Source organism: Somniosus microcephalus, chromosome 3 (assembly GCF_052327205.1).
Source record: "Somniosus microcephalus isolate GS21.2 chromosome 3, FLI_Smic_1.0, whole genome shotgun sequence".
Taxonomy (NCBI): Eukaryota; Metazoa; Chordata; class Chondrichthyes; order Squaliformes; family Somniosidae; genus Somniosus; species Somniosus microcephalus.
The window spans coordinates 24474997-24498929 of NC_140989.1; the positions used below are offsets into that span (position 1 = coordinate 24474997).

General features: G+C 45.0%; 1 protein-coding gene across 3 annotated transcripts in view; it reads left to right on the top strand.

Annotated features, from left to right (window-relative positions):
- The window catches only part of ints9 (integrator complex subunit 9), a 64380-nt gene that overhangs the window by 2550 nt on the left and 37897 nt on the right, over positions 1 to 23933 (top strand). The window contains exon 1 of one of the 3 annotated variants that reach the window (XM_085979450.1): positions 23257 to 23361. The exons of 1 other annotated variant lie outside the window; for it this stretch is intronic. In XM_085979450.1, coding sequence (XP_085835576.1) covers positions 23353 to 23361 — 9 coding nt within the window. In that variant the 5' untranslated portion in view covers positions 23257 to 23352. Of the gene's footprint in view, positions 1 to 23256; positions 23362 to 23386; positions 23489 to 23933 lie in introns of those variants that run through there. One more of the 3 variants, XM_085979442.1, reaches the window with a different exon arrangement.

A 23933-nucleotide genomic window follows, 5' to 3' on the forward strand; every position in this document is an offset into this window, starting at 1 on the left:
TGAGGATGTAACTGGTAAAATAGATAAGGGAGAACCAGTGGATGTGGTGTATTTGGACTTTCAGAAGGCTTTCGATAAGGTCCCACATAAGAGATTAGCATGCAAAATTAAGGCACATGGGATTGGGGGCAAGGTATTGACTTGGATAGAGAACTGGTTGGCGGACAGAAAGCAAAGAGTTGGAATAAACGGATCGTTTTCCGAGTGGCAGGCAGTGACTAGTGAGGTACCGCAAGGATCGGTCCTAGGACCCCAGCTGTTCACAATATATATTAATGATCTGGACGAGGGAATTGGATGTAATATCTCCAAATTTGCAGATGACACAAAGCTGGGTGGGAGGGTATGCTGTGAGGAGGATGTCGTGAAACTCCAGTACGATTTGGACAGGTTGGGTGATTGGGCAGAAACATGGCAAATGCACTATAATGTGGATAAATGTGAGGTTATCCACTTTGGTGGCAAAAACAGGAAGGCAGATTATTATTTGAATGGCAATAGATTGGGAGAAGGGGAAGTGCAAAGAGACCTGGGTGTTCTTGTGCACCAGTCGCTGAAGGTAAGCATGCAGGTGCAGCAGGCGGTTAAGAAGGCAAGTGGTATGTTGGCCTTCGTAGCAAGAGGGTTCGAGTACAGGAACAAGGATGTCTTGCTACAGTTGTACAGGGACTTGGTGAGACCGCACCTTGAGTATTGTGTGCAGTTTTGGTCGCCTTACCTGAGGAAGGACGTTCTTGCCATGGAAGGAGTGCAGCGAAGATTCACCAGGCTGATACCTGGGATGGCAGGAATGACGTATGAGGAGAGATTGTGTCGATTGGGGTTATACTCACTGGAGTTTAGAAGATTGAGAGGGGATCTCATCGAAACCTATAAAATTCTGTCAGGCCTGGACAGACTAGATGCAGGAAGGATGTTTCTGATGGCCGGGGAGTCCAGAACCAGGGGTCATTGTCTAAGGATAAGGGGTAAGCCATTTAGGACTGAAATGAGGAGGAATTTCTTCACCCAGAGAGTGGTGAACATGTGGAATTCTCTGCCACAGAGGGCAGTGGAGGCCAGTTCATTAAATATATTCAAGAGTTGGATATATTTCTTAAGGCTAAAGGGATCAAGGGATATGGGGAGAAGGCAGGGACAGGGTACTGAATTTGGATGATCAGCCATGATCTCATTGAATGGCGGAGCAGGCGCGAAGGGCCGAATGGCCTACTCCTGCTCCTATCTTCTATGTTTCTATGTAAGAAAAGGTATGTAAAACTTATTTATTCACTTTTTATACACCAAACACACTTACCTTTGCACTCATGCACACATCACTCACCTGAACACCGACATCTTGACCCCTCCAAGTCCTTCAACCCGACGGCCTGTCTCCTCTAACTTGGCGTGGTTTGGAGCAGTCGGGAATCCCACAGTTCAACCATAAAAATCAGGATTATGCTAAAAACTGCCTGTTAACTACCTGTTAACAGGCAGTTAATTGGCACTAATCCCTTCCCGCCTCGGGTAGGCGGGTCCCAGTGGGGGTCGGGTACCCGCCTCCTTTGAAACTGGCATGGAGGCGGGTTTTGGTGCGGGATGGGGTCGGGACCCCTGATTTTGGGATTTTACCCCCCTCCCCCCCACGCCTCCAATCCCGAGTCCACGGCCCAGTGAAAATCCTGCCCTGTATGTTTACCTCTTCTTTATATTTAAGGAGACGAGACAGTTTTTGTTACATTGTGAGACACATTATGGAACTTTCACCCGCTAACACCAAGGGGTCGATTTTCATTAAGCTGTCGGGAAGGAGGCGGGACAACAACTTTCGGGTTGTAGTCCCGCCTACATCGACGTCCGGCCAATCCACACGATTTTCCCTTGATTGACCTTGTTGAGCCCGCCCAGCGGGCTCAGCAGGCCAATTAAGGGCCACCCGGCAACAGGTGATGTCACAGACTGAAATTTCATCTGTCAAGAGGTCTTGACAGATGAAATATCAGTGTTTCACAGCTGTTTGAAGCTGTCAAACACTGACAGTCTGACTTCTAACCTGAGTCCTTCTACACAGACTCAGTTAGAACTGTCACCGGCAATGAAAGCTGAAGGCTGTCAATTTTGACAGATCGCAGCCATTTTGCTTTCAGTGCCGGCTGAGTGATGGGACTCCCGACGCCTACAGGAAGAAAGGCTGTTAAGGTAAGTACAGGTAATTTAAACTTCTTTACACACTTTAGACACACCAAACACACTTACCTTTGCACTCATGCACCCATCACTCACCTGAACACCGACATCGCGACCCCTCCAAGTCCTTCAACCCGCCTGCTCTAACCTGGCGTGGTTTGGAGCCGCCGGGAATCTCACACGACACCCCTCAAAATAGGGATTAGGCTATAAACTACCTGTTAACAGGCAGTTAATTGGCACTAATCCCTTCCCGCCGCGGGTAGGCGGGTCCCAGTGCGGGGCGGGTACCCGCCTCCTTTGAAACTGGCTTGGAGGCGGGTTTGGGTGCGGGATGGGGTCGGGACCCCTGATTTCGGGATTTTAACCCCCCACGCACCTCCAATCCCGACTCCACGGCCCAATGAAAATCCTGCCCCAAATGTGTGGAATGATGAGCTCATGGTAGTTAGTGTAAATTAAAGATAAAGTTCATAGAATGCAGGACATGATGTAATGAGGGATAAAAGCGAGAGCATTGGAGCGCAAAGTTAGGAAGACCCTGTAATTGAGCGCAGCAACAGTAATGCGAGGTCTCCCACAGCCGTCGCGTCCTTATGTGTACTGTCTGCGAGTATCATTTCCTCAAATAAATCTACATATGAAAGACTCTGCGTCTAGAACTCTCATTCCTGGCACAGAGAGAACAGCTCCAAGCTGGTCTCCAGCAGTACTCAGAGTCATAGAAACTTACAGCACAGAAGGAGGCCATTCGGCCCGTCGTGCCCATGTTGGCTCTTTGAAAGAGCAGTTGTGCTCAGTCCCACCCCCCAACTTATTGTCCGTGACCCTGTAAGTTCCTCATCCTCAAGTACCCGGCCAACTCCCTTTTTAAAATTAACGGAATCAGCTTCCACCACCTTTTCAGATCCCCACGACTGAGTACAAAAAAATTCTTCTCATCTCCCCTCTTTTGCCAGTGATTTTGAATCTATTACCTCTTGTTATTGACCCTCTCGCCAGAGGGAATAGCTGTTCCCTATTTACTGATATTAAAATTATGTACTGTAATAGCTTACATAGAAATACACAGAAGTTACAACATGGCAATAGGCCATTCGGCCCAACCAATCCTTGTCGGTATGTAACCTCCATGCGAGCAAATAGTCCTAGTCACATTTTCCCAGTTCCACACAGTTCCTGCCTCAACCACTAACCCTGGAAGTGAAACCCACAGCCTCACAACTGTGTGTGAAGAACTTCCTCCTGCCCTCTGTTCTCAAGCTCTTACATTTAATCTTGTAGCTATGGCCCCTTGCTCCAGTCTCCTCAACAACGAGAGACAGTTTGCTTCTATCTTCCCTGTCCCATCCTTTCATCATTTTAAACCCTTGTATCACATCACCTGTAATCTGTTGTTAATGCCCCGATTTTTCAAACTGTTCTTTGTATTCATATTTCCTCATACCGGGTAGTATCCTAGTGAATCGGCACTGTACCCTCTCTAAAGCCTCAATATTCTTCATATAGTTTAGAGCCCAATACCGCACACAGTATTCTATCTGAGGAAGGATGTTCTTGCCATGGAAGGAGTTCAGCAAAGATTCACCAGACTGATACCTGGGATGGCAGGAATGACGTATGAGGAGAGATTGGGTCGATTGGGCTTATACTCGCTGGAGTTTAGAAGAATGAGAGGGGATCTCATTGAAACTTATAAAATTCTAACAGGACTAGACAGACTAGATGCAGGAAGGATGTTCCCGATGGCCGGGGAGTCCAGAACCAGGGGTCACAGTCTAAAGATAAGGGGTAAGCCATTTAGGACAGAGATGAGGAGGAATTTCTTCACCCAGAGAGTGGTGAACCTGTGGAATTCTCTACAACAGAAGGCGGTTGAAGCCAATTCATTAAATATATTCAAGAAGGAGTTAGATATATTTCTTAAGGCTAAAGGGATCAAGGGATATGGGGAGAAGGCAGGGACAGGGTACTGAGTTTGGATGATCAGCCATGATCTCATTGAATGGCGGAGCAGGTTCGAGGGGCCGAATGGCCTACTCCTGCTCCTATCTTCTATGTTTCTATGTAACTGAGGACTTATCGTTTTTTGATAGCTCATCTTTGCTTTTATTCTATACCCAGTGATAAAATGCCCTTTTTTTTTTTTAATAAATAGCCTTATCAATCTGCCTTTAATGTCTTATGAACTTGGTCCCCTCAAATCCCTCTGCTCTACCGCAGCACGAAGCCTACGTAGATTCAGAGTATAATTATCGCTTTTTTTTGGTGTAAATGTATTCACCTCACACTTAGAGACACAGAATTCCAACAGCCATGTTTTAGCCCATCGCCGCCCACCCCCTTATCAGTATCCCTTTGGAGCTTCCTCTGGTCTTCTGAAGAATTAACTACAGCTTTTATTTTTGGTATCATCTGCAAGTTCTGACGCCAGTCCCTCTGGGCCCATATCCCAAACTTTGATAGACATAGTGAACAGAAATAGCAACAGAACTGAGCCCTGTGGGACATCCCTGTCCACTTCCAACCAATGTTCCCCCTAATTTTTTTTTGTGAGGTGCGTAGTCCCTTTAACGGGCTGCGCGGCCCATTCAAAGTTTCGCGCCTGCCTGAAATTTCACATGGGAAAAGCCAGTCCTGGGCTGCGCGGCCATGCAGCTTTGAGGGAACGTTGCTTCCAACCACTCTTGACAAAACCGCTCCTCAACTCCTACTCTCGGTTTTATTCCCTTCTAACCAATTTTTAATCCATATTCCTAACCACCTCCTAATTCCATAACCCTTAATTTTCTCGAACAATCGCCCGCGTGATACCTTGTCAAAGGATTTCCTCAAGTCCATGTACTGCATTTCCCCCTCTACCATGTCTGTTATGTCCTCAAAGAATTCAACGAGGTTTGTCAAGCACGGTCATCCCTTTTGAATCCGTGCTGACTACAGTACTTCTATTTTATCTTTATCTAGATGTGTGGCAATTTCATCCTTAATTATAGACTCTAAAATTTTCCTTAACTGGTCTGCAATTACCTAGATTAGCTTCATCTCCCTTTTTTAAAATGAGTACTATGCTGGAAACTCTCCAGTCTCCCAGCACATTATAATTTTTAGGGCCTCTGCAATTTTCTCCCTCATCTCCCTCAGGATACTTGGATGTATTCCAAGTGGCTCTGCCACTTCCACTTCCTTTAGCTTAACTAACCCATCGACGTTTTTTCTTTAATCCTTCATAATATCACTCAGCTTCCTCTCAACCAATTCAGGAGTCACTGTCTCTCTAATATCCTCTTTAATAAAGACCGGTGCAAAATACTTACAGTATTAAGCACCTCTGCCTATTTTTGATCATCATCTACAAATTGCCAATCCTGTCCTCTTGGGGAGGGGTCCCACCTCGCTTTTACCAATTCTCTTTTTTACTGTGCCTTTTGATATTTTTGGAAATGTTTTCCTCATATTCCCCCTTAGCTTTCCTAGCCCACATTTAACCTCTTTTCTTCTATTTTCATATTCTCCTTTAGTTTTCTCATTATTATTTTTATAGGCTCTCTTTTTCCAATTGTAACTGGCTTCCAATATCTGTATTTATTATCACATTGCTGTTTGTGGGAGCTTGCTGTGTGCAAATTGGCTGCCGCGTTTCCTACATTACCCAGCATCGAAGCTCTGACCACGCTCAATCAGCTCCGATGGACGGGTCACATTGTCCGCATGCCCGATACGAGACTCCCAAAACAAGCGCTCTACTCGGAGCTCCGGCACGGCAAGAGAGCCCCAGGTGGGCAGAGGAAACGCTTCAAGGACACCCTCAAAGCCTCCTTGAAAAAGTGTAACATCCCCACCGACACCTGGGAATCCCTGGCCCAAGACCGCACAAAGTGGAGGAGAAGCATCCGGGAAGGCGCCGAACACCTCGAGTCTCTTCGCTGGGAGCAAGCGGAAACCAAGCGCAAGGAGCGCACGTCAACCCAAGCACCCCACCCACCCGCCCCTTCAACCACCGTCTGCCCCACCTGTGACAGAGACTGTAGGTCCCGCATTGGACTCATCAGTCACCTGCGAACTCATTTTTAATGTGGAAGCAAGTCATCCTCGGTTCCGAGGGACTGCCTAAGAAGACGACGACTACAGTGACCACACTTCAAAAGTATTTCATTGGCTGTAAAGCGCTTTGAGACGTCCTGAGGTTGTGAAAGGAGCGGTAGAAATGCGAGTCTTTCTTTGCCCAAGCACCCTAAAAGTATGAGTAGCTTCCTTCCTTTTTAAAGAAATATTAATCTGTACCTCTGCAACCTCTTTTTAACAAAAACATCCCACTGTCGCTCCACGGTCCCTGTGCCAATTTCTCTTCCAAACTCAGCTAGTTTGCTCCTCATCTTTTAAAAATCTGCCGTAACCCAATCTGTTGCTCTAGGTTTTGTACCGACTTTTTCCCCTTTCTAGTTGAATCTTAAACCGTGTCATATTGGGTTGATACTCCAAAGGTGCTCATCCACATTCAGTTCATCTACCTGATCCATTTCATCGTCCATAACCAGATCTATAGCAACAACTCCTCCCTTGCAGGCCCATTAACATACTGCTTGAGGAAGGAGTCCTCTACACATTTTAGAAATTCCATTCCCATTTCTCCATTTACTCCCTCGCTCTGTCCTGATCGATAAGCGGGTAATTAAAATCTCCCAGAACAATAATCCTGTTATTCTTGTTCATTTCTCTAGTCGGAGAGTTCCTCTTCCACTTCCTTCCCACAATTTGGAGGTCTGCAATAAAAATATCCACACAAATAGAGCCCTGAAATATAATTTCTAGGGCCTCTGCATCTCCCTCTGGGTCCTCAGATGTATCCTGTCAGCCCCTGGCACTTTGATGCACGCTCTTTGTAAAAAAAAATTAAATAAATCTTTCAGCTCCGACAATACTGAATTTATCTGTATCCTTTTCTTTGTCTACATCACCTCTCTCTACGTCATGTATCCCTTAAAAAAAACAATATTACCACTCCAGCTCCTTTGCTATCTTTTCTAACTCTTCTAATATTATATCTCAATATGTTTATTTTTCCCTTCCTGTCCAATTTGCACAGATCTTTGCTATTGCTATTAAGTCTAGATCTTCCAGTAAAATAATTTCTCCCAGCTCGTTTCCCCAAAGACCACACCTTTTCCCACGATAGTCCTTTCTCATTCCGCACCACCACCCACCCCCCCGCCCCCACCTCCTAGTTTAATTATCTTGACACTTTCCTATATAACCGTACCAGTATATTAGCACCTTTTGAGATATAGCCCTGATCCTTGTGGATCAGCACCCATGTGTCTCAAAACTGGTGCCAAAGTGGAATCCCTCTTCGTGACACCAAAGGAAGCCATGCACTGATTTCCCTACTCTTCTTGTCCTTCCCTATTCTAGCACACATTTGGGGAAGTAATCCTGAGATTGCCACCGGTGAAGTCCGACCCCTAAACTTCTTCCCTAAATTCACCACAGGCCTTTTTATCTTTATCATTGGTTCCCACACAGCCCACGATGTTGCCCTCCCTCCCCTTGTAAAATCTTTTCCAGACTGTGTGATATTCCCCTTATCCTAGAAAAGAGAGACTTGCATTTATACAGCACCTTTCACGACCACCAGACGTCTCATGGAAACATAGAAGATAGGAGCAGGAGTAGGCCATTCGGCCCCTCGAGCCTGCTCCGCCATTCAATGAGATCATGGCTGATCATCCAAATTCAGTACCCTGTCCCTGCCTTCTCCCCATATCCCTTGATCCCTTTAGCCTTAAGAAATATATCTAACTCCTTCTTGAATATATTTAATGAATTGGCCTCAACTGCCTTCTGTGGTAGAGAATTCCACAGGTTCACCACTCTCTGGGTGAAGAAATTCCTCCTCATCTCAGTCCTAAATGGCTTACCCCTTATCCTTAGACTGTGACACCTGGTTCTGGACTCCCCGACCATCAGGAACATCCTTCCTGCATCTAGTCCTGTTAGAATTTTATAAGTTTCAATGAGATCCCCTCATTCTTCTAAACTCCAGTGAGTAGAAGCCCAATCGACACAATCTCTCCTCATACGTCATTCCTGCCATCCCAGGTATCAGCCTGGTGAATCTTCGCTGCACTCCTTCCATGGCAAGAACATCCTTCCTCAGATAAGGCGACCAAAACTGCACACAGTGCCCAAGATGCGGTCTCACCAAGGCCCTGTACAACTGCAGCAAGACATCCTTGTTCCTGTACTCAAACCCTCTCGCTACGAAGGCCAACATACCATTTGCCTTCTTAACCGCCTGCTGCACCTGCATGCTTAACTTCAGCGACTGGTGCACAAGGATGCCCAGGTCTCGTTGCACTTCCCCTTCTCCCAATCTATTGCCATTCAGATAATAATCTGCTTTCCTGTTTTTGCCACCAAAGTGGATAACCTCGCATTTATCCACGTTATATTGCATCTGCCATGCTTCTGCCCAATCACCCAACCTGTCCAAATCATACTCGCTTTACAGCCAATGAAGTACTTTTGGAGTGTAGTCGCTGTTGTAATGTGGGAAACGCGGCAGCCAATTTGCGCACAGCAAGCTCCCACAAACAGCAATGTGATAATGGCCAGATAATCTGTTTTTGTTATGTTGGTTGAGGGAGATATATTGGCCAGGGCACCGGGGATAACTCTCCTGCGGCAACAGAGTATCCTGGGCTATCGGACTGGATTGTAAAAGATTGTGCCAAGCCCTCTATCTACTGTCATTGTAGGTATTTTGCTCATTTTCCCTCCTTGAACCATCTCTTGTGCCATTGATATTTATCTGATGGTTCTGCCCATTGTCATTTTTTCCCCACATGAAAATTTAAGTATGTTTGAGAGCGCAAGTTGCTCCAGGCATTCCTAGAACATAAGAAATAGGAGCAGGAGTCGGCCCTTCGAGCCTGCTCCGCCATTCAATAAGATCATGGCTGATCCTTGACCTCAACTCCACTTTCTCGCCCCATCACCATATCCTTAGTATCCAAAAATCTATCGATCTCTGTCTTGAATATACTCAACGACTGTGCCTCCACAGCCCTCTGGGGCAGAGAATTCCAAAGATTCACCACCCTCTGAGTGAAGACATTTCTCCTAATCTCAGTCATAAATGGCCGACCCCTTATTCTGAGACTGTGACCCCTGGTTCTGGACTCCCCAGCCAGAGGAAGCAACCTCTCAGCATCTACAAAAAGAAAATAGAAAATACTGCAGATGCTGGAAATCTGAAATAAAAACAGAAAATGCTGGAGAAACTCAGCAGGTCAGGCAGCATCTGTGAAGAGAGAAACAGAGTTAATGTTTCAGGTCGATGATCTTTCGTCAGAACTGGAAAAAAGCTGGAAATGGAACAGATTTTTAAGCAAGTGTAGTGGCTGGGAAAGAGGGGAGGGGATGAAATAACAAAAGGGAAGGTCTGTGATAGGATAGAAGGCAGGAGAGGTTAAGAGACATTGAGAGGCATTAAGAGATATTCAAGGCAAAAGGAGATGGTAATGGGACAGGTTAAGAAACAAAGGATGGCTCTAGATGAAGTGTAAATTGCGCTGGCAGAATGAAAGACAGCTGCCATGTGGGAGAGAAGAACAGAACAAAAGTGTGGATAAAAAATATATATATGATAGGGGCCGAGGTTATGATCTGAAATTGTTGAGCTCTATGTTGAATCCAGAAGGCTGTAAAGTGCCTAATCGAAAGATGAGGTGCTGTTCCTCGAGCTTACGCTGAGCTTCCGTGGAACAATGCAAGAGGCCGAGGACGGTGAGGTCCGAGTGGGAATGGGGCGGTGAATTAAAGTGACAGGTGACCGGAAGCTCGGGGTCACCCTTACGGACTGAATGGAGGTGTTCCGCAAAGCGGTCACCCAATCTGCGTTTGGTCTCCCCAATGTAGAGGAGGCCACATCGTGAGCAGCGAACACAGTATACTAAATTGCAAGAAGTACAAGTAAATCGCTGTTTCACCTGGAAGGGGTGTTTGGGGCCCCGGACAGTGGGAAGTGGGGAGGTATAAGGGCAGGTGTTGCATCTCCTGCGCTTGCACGGGAAGGTGCCAGGCAAAGGGGAAGGGGTGTTGGGGGCGATAGAGGAGTGGACTTTAAGAAATGTATATGTTTCAATGAGATTACATTTAATATTTCTAATTAATTAAATTTAATGTTCTAACATCTCCGACCTGCCTTCCTCCCACCCCTCAATCACCCAACTTTACTCCTCCAGTGCCTACTCCCTTTCTCTAATCAGTGTGTCCACCCTCTCCCACCCTGATGTATTGGATTGACCTTTCCTAACCATCAGCAGAAACATAGGTGGATAATTCATTGACTTCAAAACTCAACTGGTTTAACATTAACACAAATTCTCTCTCTTCATCCCCAAATTAATGCACTTACCAAAGTTTATGGAACACAAAACAACAACTGCAACAGGTTCGCAATCAGAACACTTTCTCTCCTTTGGTAATGCTCACTAATATTACCTTAATAAGCTTTTGAAATTTACTCTCTCGTTATTCAAAATTATTTGATGAAAAGCTACTGAGCAGGAAGCTGTCTAATGCATCCTGTAAAATTAGGCGCGCTGCTTAACATGACGTTTTTATTGGTGCTTCCCCATTTTCTTAAATATCAATCCCACCACTTTCAAACACAAGATCTTACCGCTTCAGGCTAATCAGACAGCAAGACATGTCAAAAGGAGCTCGACGGGAGTTTCAATCATGTAAGGACCATTCAGAATTTTGACAATTAGACTGAGGAGGAAAATAGTAAAGGAGGGGAGTTTATTGCTCAATATACACAGGTCTATCAAAAGGATCAATTTTCACTTTATAAAAGCGAACAGTATGTGCTTTAGGAGCAGGGAAAGCAAAAGAACACTCGTGTGTAGGATGACTATCATTGCTGGATCCTTTGGGATGATCACTTTGAGAGACGTGCAAGGCACATGAGAAAGCAGAACATATGTAATATATAGAAAGAAAGACTTGCATTTATGTAGCACCTTTCACGACCACCGGATGTCTCAAAGCGCTTTACAGTCAGTAAAGTACTTTTGAAGTGTTGTAATGTGGGAAACGCGGCAGCCAATTTGCACACAGCAAGGTCCCACAAACAGCAACGTGATAATGACCAGATAATCTGTTTTTGTTATGTTGATTGAGGGATAAATATTGGCCAGGGCACCAGGGAGAACTCCCCTGCTCTTCTTCGAAATACTGCCATGGGATCTTTTACGTCCACCTGAGAGCGCAGACGGGGCCTCGGTAAGACGTCTCCTCCGAAAGACGGCACCTCCGACAGTGCCGCACTCCCTCAGCACTGCACTGGAGTGTCAGCCTAGCTTTATGTGCTCAAGTTCAATATATATATTATAATAATATATAAATATATTTTTTTCTTTACTCAAAGAATGGTAAGAATGTGGAACCTGCTATAACAAGGAGTAGTTGAGGCAAATAGTATAGATGCTTTTAAGGGGAAGCTAGATAAACACAGGAGGGTGAAAGGAATAGAAGGATATGCTGTAAGAGTCAGACGAAGAGGGGTGGGAGGAGGCTCGTGTGGAGCATAAATGCCGGCGTGGATCAGTTGGGCCAAATGGCCGGTGTCTGTGCTATGTAACTCTATACGATCTCCAACACAACACTCCGCCGCAAGCTTCTCATTCTATCTATATAGTTACTAGAGACAGAGAGAACAAACATGAACAGGATATTCACTGAGAAACTACAGCTTCGGCAGTTGGTTCTTTAGTGCATGCACACGGTGGGAATTGGGCTTTGCACACCCAGTAGAAACTCCCCAAAAGAAGAGGGCGAGAGGAAAGTGTTCTACTTATAGTGTGCCGTATTGCGTCTCGAAAGTGCTTTACATAAAATTAGTTTTTTTTTCCCCAAGTGCAATGATAGTTACATCTGTGAACAGGGCATTTTAGGCACAAAGTTCCACAATCAAAGATAACATGACATCGTAAAACGTCCCAAGGCCCTTCACAGGAGCAAAATTTGACACCGAGCCAGATAAGGAGATATTAGGGCAGATGACCAAAAACTTGGTCAAAGAGGTGGGTTTTAAGGAGCATTTTAAAGGAGGAATGAGAGGCGGAGAGGTTTAGGCAGGGAATTCCAGAGCTTAGGGCCCAGGCAACAGAAGGCACGGCCACCAATGGTTGAGCGATTATAATCAGGGACGATCAAGAGGGCAGAATTAGAGGACCGCAGATATCATGGGGGGTTGTGGGACTGGAAGAGGTTACAGAGATAGGCAGGGACGAGGCCATGGAGGGGTTGGAAAACAAGGATGAGAATGTTAAAATCCAGGCGTTGCTTAACCGGGTAGGTCAGCAAGCACAGGGGTGATGGGTGAATGGGACATGGTGCGAGTTAGGACACGGGCAGCCGAGCTTTGGATGGCCACAAGTTTACAGAGGGTAGAACATGGGAGGCCAGCCAGGTGTGCGTTGGAAGAGTCAAGTCTAGGGGTAACTAATTAATCTGTTTTGATGGTGTTGGCGAAGGGATTCCCCCTTCTGATTGCCATCCAACTACTGCAGAAAACTGCAGGGGACAACAGGACTGGGCTCAGCTGGAATGCCCCTATGGGCAAATAACATGCTGAGACACATTTTTTGAGCTCACCCTTGAAATACAACCACTGGGCAAGATACCAGAAGACTGCTGGCGTCTATACCCAAGAGTTAGTGTTTTCAAGAGAGTGGGAGAGAAAAGTGGAAAGAAAAAGCCAGTTAAATCGTCTAGTGTTGGCATCTCCAGTCCATGGTCCCATATTTTAGCCAGCATTTTGCATATAAATGAAATTCCTTCAAAATAGTCTTATTTTCTGAGAAAGTACAGGTAGACTACCTTTTATCCGAACTTCCGAAAACCAAAACCCTCTAAAAACCGAAGGTTTTTTTGTTCAGCGTAAGTCGTGCGCACGACATGACCAGAGTGGCTCACGACTTACGCTGAGCAGAGGGTCAGCGTAAGTCGTGCGCACGACCCCGACCCCCGCCGACCCCAACTCCTGCCGACCCCCCCCCCCGCGGACCCCCGCCGCCCCCGACCCTCGCCGACCCCCACCCCCCCGCCGACCCACCCCCGACAAATTTCCCAGTCTTATAAAATACCTTCCGAAATTCGAAATTTTCCGAAAACCGAAACACGGCTGGTCCCGAGGTTTTCAGATAAAGGATAGTCTACCTGTACTTCCATATCTTAAATACAAACAAGGATATTCAGAGATGAAGCTCGACATCAACCAGGACAAAGCAGCTCGCTTGATTGGCACTCCATCCACCACCTTAAACATTCACTCCCTCCACCACTGGTGCACCATGGCTGCAGTGTGTACCATCTACAAGATGCACTGCAGCAACTCACCAAGGCTTCTTCGGCAGCACCTCCCAAACCCGCGACCTCTACCACCTAGAAGGACAAGGGCAGCAGGCACACGGGAACACCACCACCTCCAAGTGCCCCTCCAAATCACACACCATCCTGACTTGGGAAGTATATCACCATTCCTTCATCAATGCTGGGTCAAAATCCTGGAACTCCCTCCCTAACAGCACTGTGGGAGTACCTTCACCACACGGACTGCAGCGGTTCAAGACGGCGGCTCACCACCACCTTCTCAAGGGGCAACTAGGGATGGGCAATAAATGCTGGCCTTGCCAGCGACGTCCAGATTCCATGAACTAATATAAAAAAAGTAGGGGTGGGAGGAGGCTCGTGTGGAGCATAAACACCGGCACAGAAACAATGACCTGTTTCTGTGCTGCACAGTTTATGTAAAAGCACTGCAGCAAATTGCATTAGGACTCAGTAATACACTGGAAACCATATTTCAGTTGGCTCACAGCAAGCTGAAGCAGTAGACTGCAAAATCAGATAGCCAGTTGGTGAAAGATAGAAGATTAGAGTCTAGTCTTTAGTTGCTTACAAGCCTTTATTCACAGAGACACACATTACATACTGTGCACCCCCAAGATCATCTGTATGGGAGCAAGAGAGTCCCAGATTAATTAGAAAAAAAGACTTAAGAACATAAGAAGTAGGAGCAGGAGTAGGCCATACGGCCCCTCGGGCCTGCTCCGCCATTCAATAGGATCATGGCTGATCCGGACCTGGACTCACGTCCACTTCCCTGCCCGCTCCTCGTAACCCCTAATTCCCTTATCAGCTAGGAAACTGTCTATCTCCGTTTTAAATTTATTTAATGTCGCAGCTTCCACAGCTCTCTGAGGTAGCAAATTCCATAGACTTACCACCCTCTGAGTGAAGACGTTTCTCCTCATCTCAGTTTTGAAAGGGCAGCCCCTTATCCTAAGATTATGCCCCCTAGTTCTAGTCTCACCCATCAGTGCATTTATATAGCGCCTTTCACGACCACCGGACATCCCAAAGCACTTTACAGCCAATGAAGTACTTTAGAACTGTAGTCACTGTTGCAATGTAGGAAATTGCCACAATTGCTATACACCACTTAAGTACAATTAACATAGACAACCTTCTAAACTCACCACCACAAGCCCACAATAGGAGATTGTAATCCGATGAGCACTACACAGACGAGAGCAAACAATAACACTGGACTGAGTAATTAAGCAGAGGCTGAACCCAGGATTCAGCCGACAACGAGAAAAGGCAAAGGCTGACTAACAGAAATAGCAGCTTCTGATGACAGATCACCTTTTACCCATCTTTACTGGGTTCTGCCGCTTCAATGCAGCTCTCAGGGTGTGCTGCATTGCCGGCGATGCGATCTTTCAGACGAGATGTTAAACCAAAGTCCCATCTACCTCCCTCTTTGGCCAAGCTTTTGGTCACCTGCCCTAATTTATCCTTGTGGCTCGGTGTCAAATTTTTTGTCTTAAAATACTCCTGTGCAGCGCCTTGGGGCGTTTTACTACATTAAAGGCGCTATATAAATACACGTTGTTGTTGTTGTTGGCTATAAAAGATCCCATGGCACTATTTAAAGGAGAGATGGGGAATTCGCCTGTTGTCCTGGCCAACATTTCTCTCTCCACCAACACAATTAAACACAGATTATTTGTCTCATTTGCTGTTTGTGGGATCTCGCTGTGCAGAAACTGCCTGCCATGTTTGCTTACAAAACAACAGTGACTGCATTTCAAAAGTACATCGCTGTGAAGTGCTTCGGAACATCTTGGGGACATGAAAGGTGCCATAAAATGCAAGCTTTTCGTTCCACCAGAAAATGTTTGAGAAATTCCCAATTGACAGACTACTAATTCAACTACAATACATGGAAATCCTGGGAAGATTGTGGGACTGGATAAGAAACTGGATAAAAGAGATAGGAAACAGTGTACTCCTGAGAGGCACAGTGCTGTGTGGAGGAAGTACAAACTAGCATGCCACAGGAGTCAGTACTCCGACCCTTGTCTTTATCACCAGCATGGCAGGGACACAGGAAGACATTGTAAGCTTGCTAAATTTGCAGACAACACTGAAATAAAGAAGATGCAATTAGGGTTTTGCAGAAGGGTTTATATTTGTGCAGGTAAAGAAAGAAAGAAAGAAAAAAAGACTTGCATTTCTATAGCCCTGTTTCACGACCTCAGGACGTCCCAAAGCACTTTACAGCCAATGAAGTACTTTTTGTAGTGTAGTCACTGTTGTAATGCACAGCAAGCTCCCACAAACAGCCATGTGATAATGACCAGATAATCTGTTTTTAGGTATATAGCAAATGGAATTTAATCAAATGCAAAGTATTGATCATTGGAAGAGAACAGGCAACGTAGGTAACCAATGGAAGCAACAGGGAGACTGTGGAAGCAGCCTGGGAATGTCGAGAAAATTAGAGAATCATAGAATGATTACAGCACAGGAGGAGGTTGTTATTCGGCCCGTCAAGCCCACTCCCCCGCCCTTTCTCCGTAGCCCTGCAAATTTTTTTCCTTCAGGTATTTATCTTACATTACATTTCCTACATTACAACAAAAGTACTTTATTGGTTGTAAAGCACTTTGGGACATCCGGTGGTCATGAAAGGCACTATAGAAATGCAAGTCTTTCTTTTTATCAACGATTTGTGCACATATACCCCCAGGTCTCTCTGTTCATGCACCCCCTTTAGAATTGTACCCTTTAGTTTATATTGCCTCTCCTCGTTCTTCCTACCAAAATGTATCACTTTGCACTTTTCTGCATTAAACTTCATCTGCCACTTGTCTGCCCATTCCACCAGTTTGTCTATGTCCTCTTGAAGTCCATCACTATCCTCCTCACTGTTCACTATACTTTCAAGTTTTGTGTCATCCACAAATTTTGAAATTGTGCCCTGTACACCTAAATCCAAGTCATTAACATAGATCAAGAAAAGCAGTGGTCCTAGTACCGACCCCTGGGGAACACCGCTGTATATCTTCCTCCAGTGTGAAAAACAACCATTCACCACTACTCTGTTTCCTGTCACTTAGCCAATTTCATATCCATGCTGCCACTATCCCTTTTATTCCATGGGCTTCAACTTTGCTGGCAAGCCTATTATGTGGCACTTTATCAAACGCCTTTTGGAAGTCTATGTACACCGCATCAACCGCATTGCCCTCATCAACCCTCTCTGTTACCTCATCAAAAAACTCAATCAAGTTAGTTAAACACGATTTGCCGTTAACAAATCCATGCTGGCTTCCCTTAATTAATCCACACATGTTGAAGTGACTGTTAATTTTGTGCCGGATTATCGTTTCTAAAAGTTTCCCCACCACCGAGGTTAAACCGACTGGTCTGTAGTTGCTGGGTTTCTCCGTACACCATTTTTGAATAAGGGTGCAACATTTGCAATTCTCCGTATCTAAGGAGGATTGGAAGATTATGGCCTGAAAGTAAAAGGTGCAGTTTATTGAAAACAGAGCTCTGGGAGAAGCGTCTCAGACCCCGCGGTCTGTGCGAGCACCTTCTCTCCGATCAACAAAATTCACAAGCTTATATACAGTACAAGACTGGAGCACACCGATAGCTGTTATTACATTACTTATTCCTTGGCCAATTCGGCTCCGTGGCAACAGCCACCCCCCCCCCCCCAATTATATTCCTTCAAAAACCTAATTATAACTTTAATACATCGTTAGCTAAGCCCCTTCTTTCAGTTCTGCCTTTTATCTAAGTTTGTCCAGTTATCTGGACCGCAGGGTCCATTCTTGCTTCATCGTGGCTTCGGCCGATCTGAGTCAGTGACTCGTGATTGGACATGGCTCAAAGGTTAATCAAATATACCCTACATACATCCGCGTGACAGTTGTTACTTCGTAACCTGATTGTTCTGCAAGTGTTAACCTCGTTATTGCAGCTTCTCATATCCCCACATGCTTAATCACTTTTGTAGTTCCGTTTCTGACCATCTGTTCCATTTGTGGTTTCAACTAGTTTCAACCGAAACTAGGTTGTCATGCTGTGTCGCTTGACTGCAACATTCAACTGGCTCAAATCCCAACCCTTCAATGTACACCGCATCAACCCTCTCTGTTACCTCATCAAAAAACTCAATCAAGTTAGTTAAACACGATTTGCCGTTAACAAATCTATGCTGGCTTCCCTTAATTAATCCCACACATGTTGAAGTGACTGTTAATTTTGTGCCGGATTATCGTTTCTAAACGTTTCCCCACCACCGAGGTTAAACTGACTGGCCTGTAGTTGCTGGGTTTCTCCGTACACCATTTTTGAATAAGGGTGTAACATTTGCAATTCTCCGTATCTAAAGGAGGATTGGAAGATTATGGCTTGAACCTCTGCGATTTCCACCATTACTTCCCTCAGCATCCTGGGATGCATCCCATCCGGTCCTGGTGTCTTGTCTACTTTTAAGTACAGCCAGCTTTTCTAGTATCTCTATCAATTTTTATCCCATCCAATATCTCAACTACCTCCTCTTTCATTATGACTTTGGCAGCATCTGCTTCCTTGATAAAGACAGATGCAAAGTAATCATTCAGTGCGTCTGCATACCCTCTGCCTCCATGCGTAGGTCTCCTTTTTGGTCCCTAATCAGCTCCACCCCTCTTCTTACTACCCATTTACTATTTATATGCCTATAGAAGACCTTTGGATTCCTTTTTATGTTAGCTGCCAGTCTATTCCCATACTCCCTCTTATTTCCTTTTTCACTTCCCCTCTCAACTTTCTGGTTTCAGCCTGGTACTCGCTTGTATTCCCAACCTGACATCTGTCATACGCTCCTTTTTTCTGCTTTATCTATCTCTTTTGTCATCCAGGGAACTCTGGCTTTGGTCGCCCTACCTTTCCCCCTCATGGGAATGTACCTTGACTGTACCCAAACTATCTCCTCTTTAAAGGCAGCCCATTGTTCAATTACAGTTTTGCCTGCCAATCTTTGATTCCAATTTGCCCGGGCCAGGTCCGTTCTCAATCCACTGAAATTGGCCCTCCTCCAATTAAGTATTTTGACTCTAGATTGCTCTTTGTCCTTTTTCATAGCTAACCTAAGCCTTATGATACTATGATCACTGTTCCTTAAATGTTCCCCTACTGAAACTTGATCCACCTGACCCACCTCATTCCCCAGAACCAGATGCAGCGATGCCTCCTTCCTCATTGGGCCGGAAACGTACTGATCAAGAAAGTTCTCCTGAACACACTTCAGAAATTCTTCCCCCTCTCTGCTCTTCACACTATTACTATCCCAGTCTATATTAGGATAATTGAAGTCCCCCATTATCACTACTCTATAGGTCTTGCACCTCTCTGTAATTTCTCTGAAAATTTATTCCTCTATATCCTTCCCAACAGTAGGTGGTCTATAGAATACACCTAGTAGTGTAATGGCACCTCTATTGTTTCTCAACTCTAACCAAGTAGATTATATCCAGCACTGTAATATACTCCTTAATCAATACTGCCACCCCACCTCCTTTCTTTCCTTCCCTATCTTTCCTTATGTCCAGGAATATTTAGTACCCAATCCTGCCCTTTTTTAAGCCAGGTCTCAGTTATCACCAAAACATCATATAGAAGGATGTTCTTGCCATGGAGGAGTGCAGCGAAGATTCACCAGACTGATACCTGGGATGGCAGGAATGACATATGAGGAGAGATTGGGTCGATTGGGCTTATACTCGCTGGAGTTTAGAAGAATGAGAGGGGATCTCATTGAAACTTATAAAATTCTAACAGGACTAGACAGACTAGATGCAGGAAGGATGTTCCCGATGGCGGGGGAGTCCAGAACCAGGGGTCACAGTCTAAGGATAAGGGGTAAGCCATTTAGGACAGAGATGAGGAGGAACGTCTTCACCCAGAGAGTGGTGAACCTGTGGAATTCTCTACCACAGAAGGCAGTGGAGGCCAATTCATTAAATATATTTAAGAAGGAGTTAGATATATTTCTTAGGGCTAAAGGGATCAAGGGATATGGGGAGAAAGCAGGGACAGGGTACTGAGTTTGGATGATCAGCCATGATCTCATTGAATGGCGGAGCAGGCTCGAGGGGCCGAATGGCCTACTCCTGCTCCTATCTTCTATGCTTCTATGTTCCCACGTGGCTATTTGCGCCTGCAGCTCACCAACCTTATTTACCACGCTTCGTGCGTTTACACACAGGCACTGTAAACCCATCTTAGACCGTCTTGTATTCGCTCTTACTCTGACCCCACCTAATACCGTACTCTTACTCTCGTGCTATCCGTCTCTCCCAATCCTTTGAGCACTTTATTTCCCCTTTCTAATGCTACATCCTGGTGCCCATCCCCCTGCCAACTTAGTTTAAACCCTCCCCAACAGCACGAGCAAACCCCCCGATGAGGATATTGGTCCCGGCTCTGTTGAGGTGCAACCCGTCCGTTCAGGTCTGCTCTCGCCACGCTCTTTATCCCTGCTCAACTCTTGCTCCGCTCCCGCTCAGGTCCGCCGCCTCTAGCAATTCAATTGGTTCCCCTTTCCCTGCTGGTTGATTTTGCGGACTGCTCATGTTTGATCGGTTTAGGCTGGATTTGATCCCATGTTCCAGAAATGATTGGCTAGCAATTATTCCACTGCACCATCTAGTCGCCCCTATTTTCAAGTCATCCGCTCACAACAGAGTCCAACGTGGAGAAGCAATTAAAAGGCAAATAGAATGTTGAGATATATAGCCACAAGAGTGAGGTATAAATCCACAGAGGTTATGCAGAGGCTCAAGAAGGCACTCGTCAGACTTCACTTTGAACACTGTGTGCAATCCTGGCAGCCACACTTGAAAAGAAAGAACTTGCATTTATATAGCGCCTTTCACATCCCAAAGCACTTTACAGCCAATGAAGTACTTTGGAAATGTAGTCACTGTTGTAATGTAGGAAATGTAGTCACTGTTGTAATGTAGGAAACACGGCAGCCAATTTGCACACAAACAGCAATGTGATAATGACCAGCTAATCTGTTTTAGTGATGTTGATTGAGGGATAAAAAAGGAAACATAGAAGATAGGAGCAGGAGTAGGCCATTCGGCCCCTCGAGCCTGCTCTGCCATTTAATGAGATCATGGCTGATCATCCAAATTCAGTACCCTGTCCCTGCTTTCTCCCCATATCCCTTGATCCCTTTAGCCTTAAGAAATATATCTAACTCCTTCTTGAATATATTTACTGAATTGGCCTCAACTGCCTTCTGTGGTAGAGAATTCCACAGGTTCACCACTCTCTGGGTGAAGAAATTCCTCCTCATCTCTGTCCTAAATGGCTTACCCCTTATCCTTAGACTGTGAACATACATGCATTAGGAAAAGTGCAGAGGAGCAACAAGAATGATCCCAAGAATAAAGGGGATGAACATGAGGAAGGATTAGAAAATTCTAAGCTCTAAAGTCCAGAGAGAAGGTGGCTAAGAGAAAAATTCATTGAAGTATATGTAAATATTGAATAGTATAGATACGGTGAACCCAGAATATTTCTTCAAGGACAGTAACGCAAGGGGACATAAATTTAAATGACTGAAAAGTAAATTTAAAAGTAGATCTTAGAAAAAATATCTTTACTCATAGGGTGATAACTCTTTGGAATGATCTACTACATAAGATAGGAGTCAAAGACATTGGGGAGTTCAAGATGCAGTTGGATGCTCACTGGGTGAGTTGAAATAATCGAGAACAAGCTCAGTGGGTTTTATCTGGTGTTCTTATGATTTATTGCTGTTTACAGGAACAAACCAACCTCAAGCCAGTCTCACAAACGTTGCTTCTAGAGGAGCTATTTCTGCCATGCTGATTCCGCTGGAATCAGCAGCATGGAATTCTGTGATGGCACAAAGGTTTCCCTGCTCTTTACAGAACTCCACGCGTTAGCTAGAAGCTCAGAATTGTAGTGCGCCATAAGGGAGACCATGGAGAGGCATGAACAATAACTGCAAAAGAAAAGCATCTCTAATGTAGCCTGCTGAAAAGTTGTGCTTTTTTTTTTTTTTTTAAACACAACATTTCTGGCCAGACCTAATTTCTTCACTCATTCACTCAAGTGCTTTCAGCCATTCTTACAAGGCCAGACGCGACCGCCATAGCCATTCCATTCAGTCACCATTTGTACAGCTGCCTCCCAATTGAGGAACTCAACTGCATTCAGCTGTTGTCTTTATACAAGTTCATAAAACCCAGATGAAATAACCCAGCGAAAATCTGCACCAAATTTAAATCCAACCCATTTTTCAAGCATGCGCGATGATATCCAGTAATATTACAAAATTACATTTACTGGGAATCTGATCCTTTACATCTCTATTCAGTAAGGAATAGAAGCATTGCACAGTCTCAATTTAAATGGAACAGAGTGATGGCAAGCAGAGCCTCCAGCTTTCAAACTGGCACAGCAAGCTACCCGAGTGCTATGGCAGGTTCTGTAGTGCACGCACAATAAGACATGAAAACTCAGACGTAAATCACAGCGCACAGCAATATAGAAATTCAGAAGTCACATTTACAGAATATCAAGCCACCTGTGATCTTTACTATAACTTATGTGGCTTTAAACAAGTGGTGATAATATTGAATATCATCCTTTGCCAAGTGCAGAAAGCCACCATGACTCAGTTACACATATATTTAATGATTTACGGGTGTTTTGCCTGCACATGGAAACCTGCCATAAGTCATCCTAGTACAGTGAGATCCTGCAGTGCAAAGGTCCACTGTAAACATACTTGTACACATGACACTCGTGAGATTCTTGAGAAAGTACCTTTCCTAACTTCCTAACACCACTGAGACAAACAGCTTATATTCTGAAATGTCACACCTCACTCAATTTAAGTAACATTCATTATTTTTTTTAAATGACATTTATTTATTTTGATGCATTTTTAAATGTCATTTATTTATTTTGATGCATTGCACCCTGGAAAAAACATAAACACCTTTCCTTGTGTTTAAACAAGTCTGCAATCAAGTGTCACCTTTCTGATCATAAATCTCATCATTTTCTTTAAAATTTGACAGTTCTGTTAATTAGCCCTTTGATTCTATGCAAGCCTCTCACACACATCTCTCTCTCTCTCTATATATATATATAAAAAAAATACACAAAATAGTGACCTGAATTAAAAACAAGACTTAAGAATCACTTCCCATCCACTCCCACACAATAAAAATAAACAAACAGCCTCCAGCTCTCTCTCTCAGCAGAAATAAATAAAGCACTCACCACCTTCTCAGCTTCCTCTGTGATTGTTATAAATAGCCTCGTCCATTTAAACAGAACAAGAGTTTATTTTCCAAAAAAAGAAATAACTCTTTTATTTATATTTCCCCATCAGAAACTTTCTTAAATCTCCACTTGCTGAGTGAAGCGCAGCGCCTTTGTCTGCCTCACACCCGCCATGATTAACAACACCAAACTCCCACAGGAGGGGGCCCACCACACACACACACACACACACACACACTCAGAGAGGGCCTCGCCGGCGCGCTCGCGGGGGCCGCCGGGACCTGTAGTTGCTGACCCCCGGCGCCCCGCCGTGTGACTGGCACGAGTGAGGTCAGCGCGGGACTACAACTCCCGCCGGGCCTTGCGCTGGGCCGGCGCGCGTGCGCATTGCCCACGCCGAAAGGCGCTCGCTCATTTCCTTTCCCACCAGTCAACCCCTTTGAACTTTGACATTTGACTTCCTCCATGGAAACGGGGCTCGGTGCCTGAAGGGGGAGGATGAAGCTGGTGAGGAGTTTTAACTGGCTTTATTTTATTGTTTAAAACTGATTGGAGGAGAGAGAGAGATTCCCCCACCCTTCCAGGGTAACCTCAAGCAGGTCTGCCTATTATGGGATGGTTTGTGGGCCTGCAGGTAAAGTCAATCCAGAGCATCACCTCCACTTGGAGGTTTTTAAATCTGCATTTAACACAGCTGTAAGGGAGAGAGAGAGAGGGAAAAAAGGATCTTGGCTTGGAAGATCAGCAAGTAGAATCAGTATGGGTGGAGATAAGGAATAACAAAGGGCAGAAAACACTGGTGGGAGTAGTATATAGCCGCCCCCCCCCCCCTGACAGTAGCTATTAATATTAGCAGAATATTAATCAATAAGTAGTAGGAGCTTGCAATAATCGTGGGGGACTTTAATCTTCATATAGACTGGACAAATCAAATTGGCAAAGGTAGTCAGGAGGACGAGTTCATGGAATGCATGCGGGACAGTTTCCTAGAACAATATGTCATGGAACCAACCAGGGAACAGGCTATTTTAGACCTTGTATTGTGTAATGAGAGTGTTAATTAACAATCTCATAGTAAA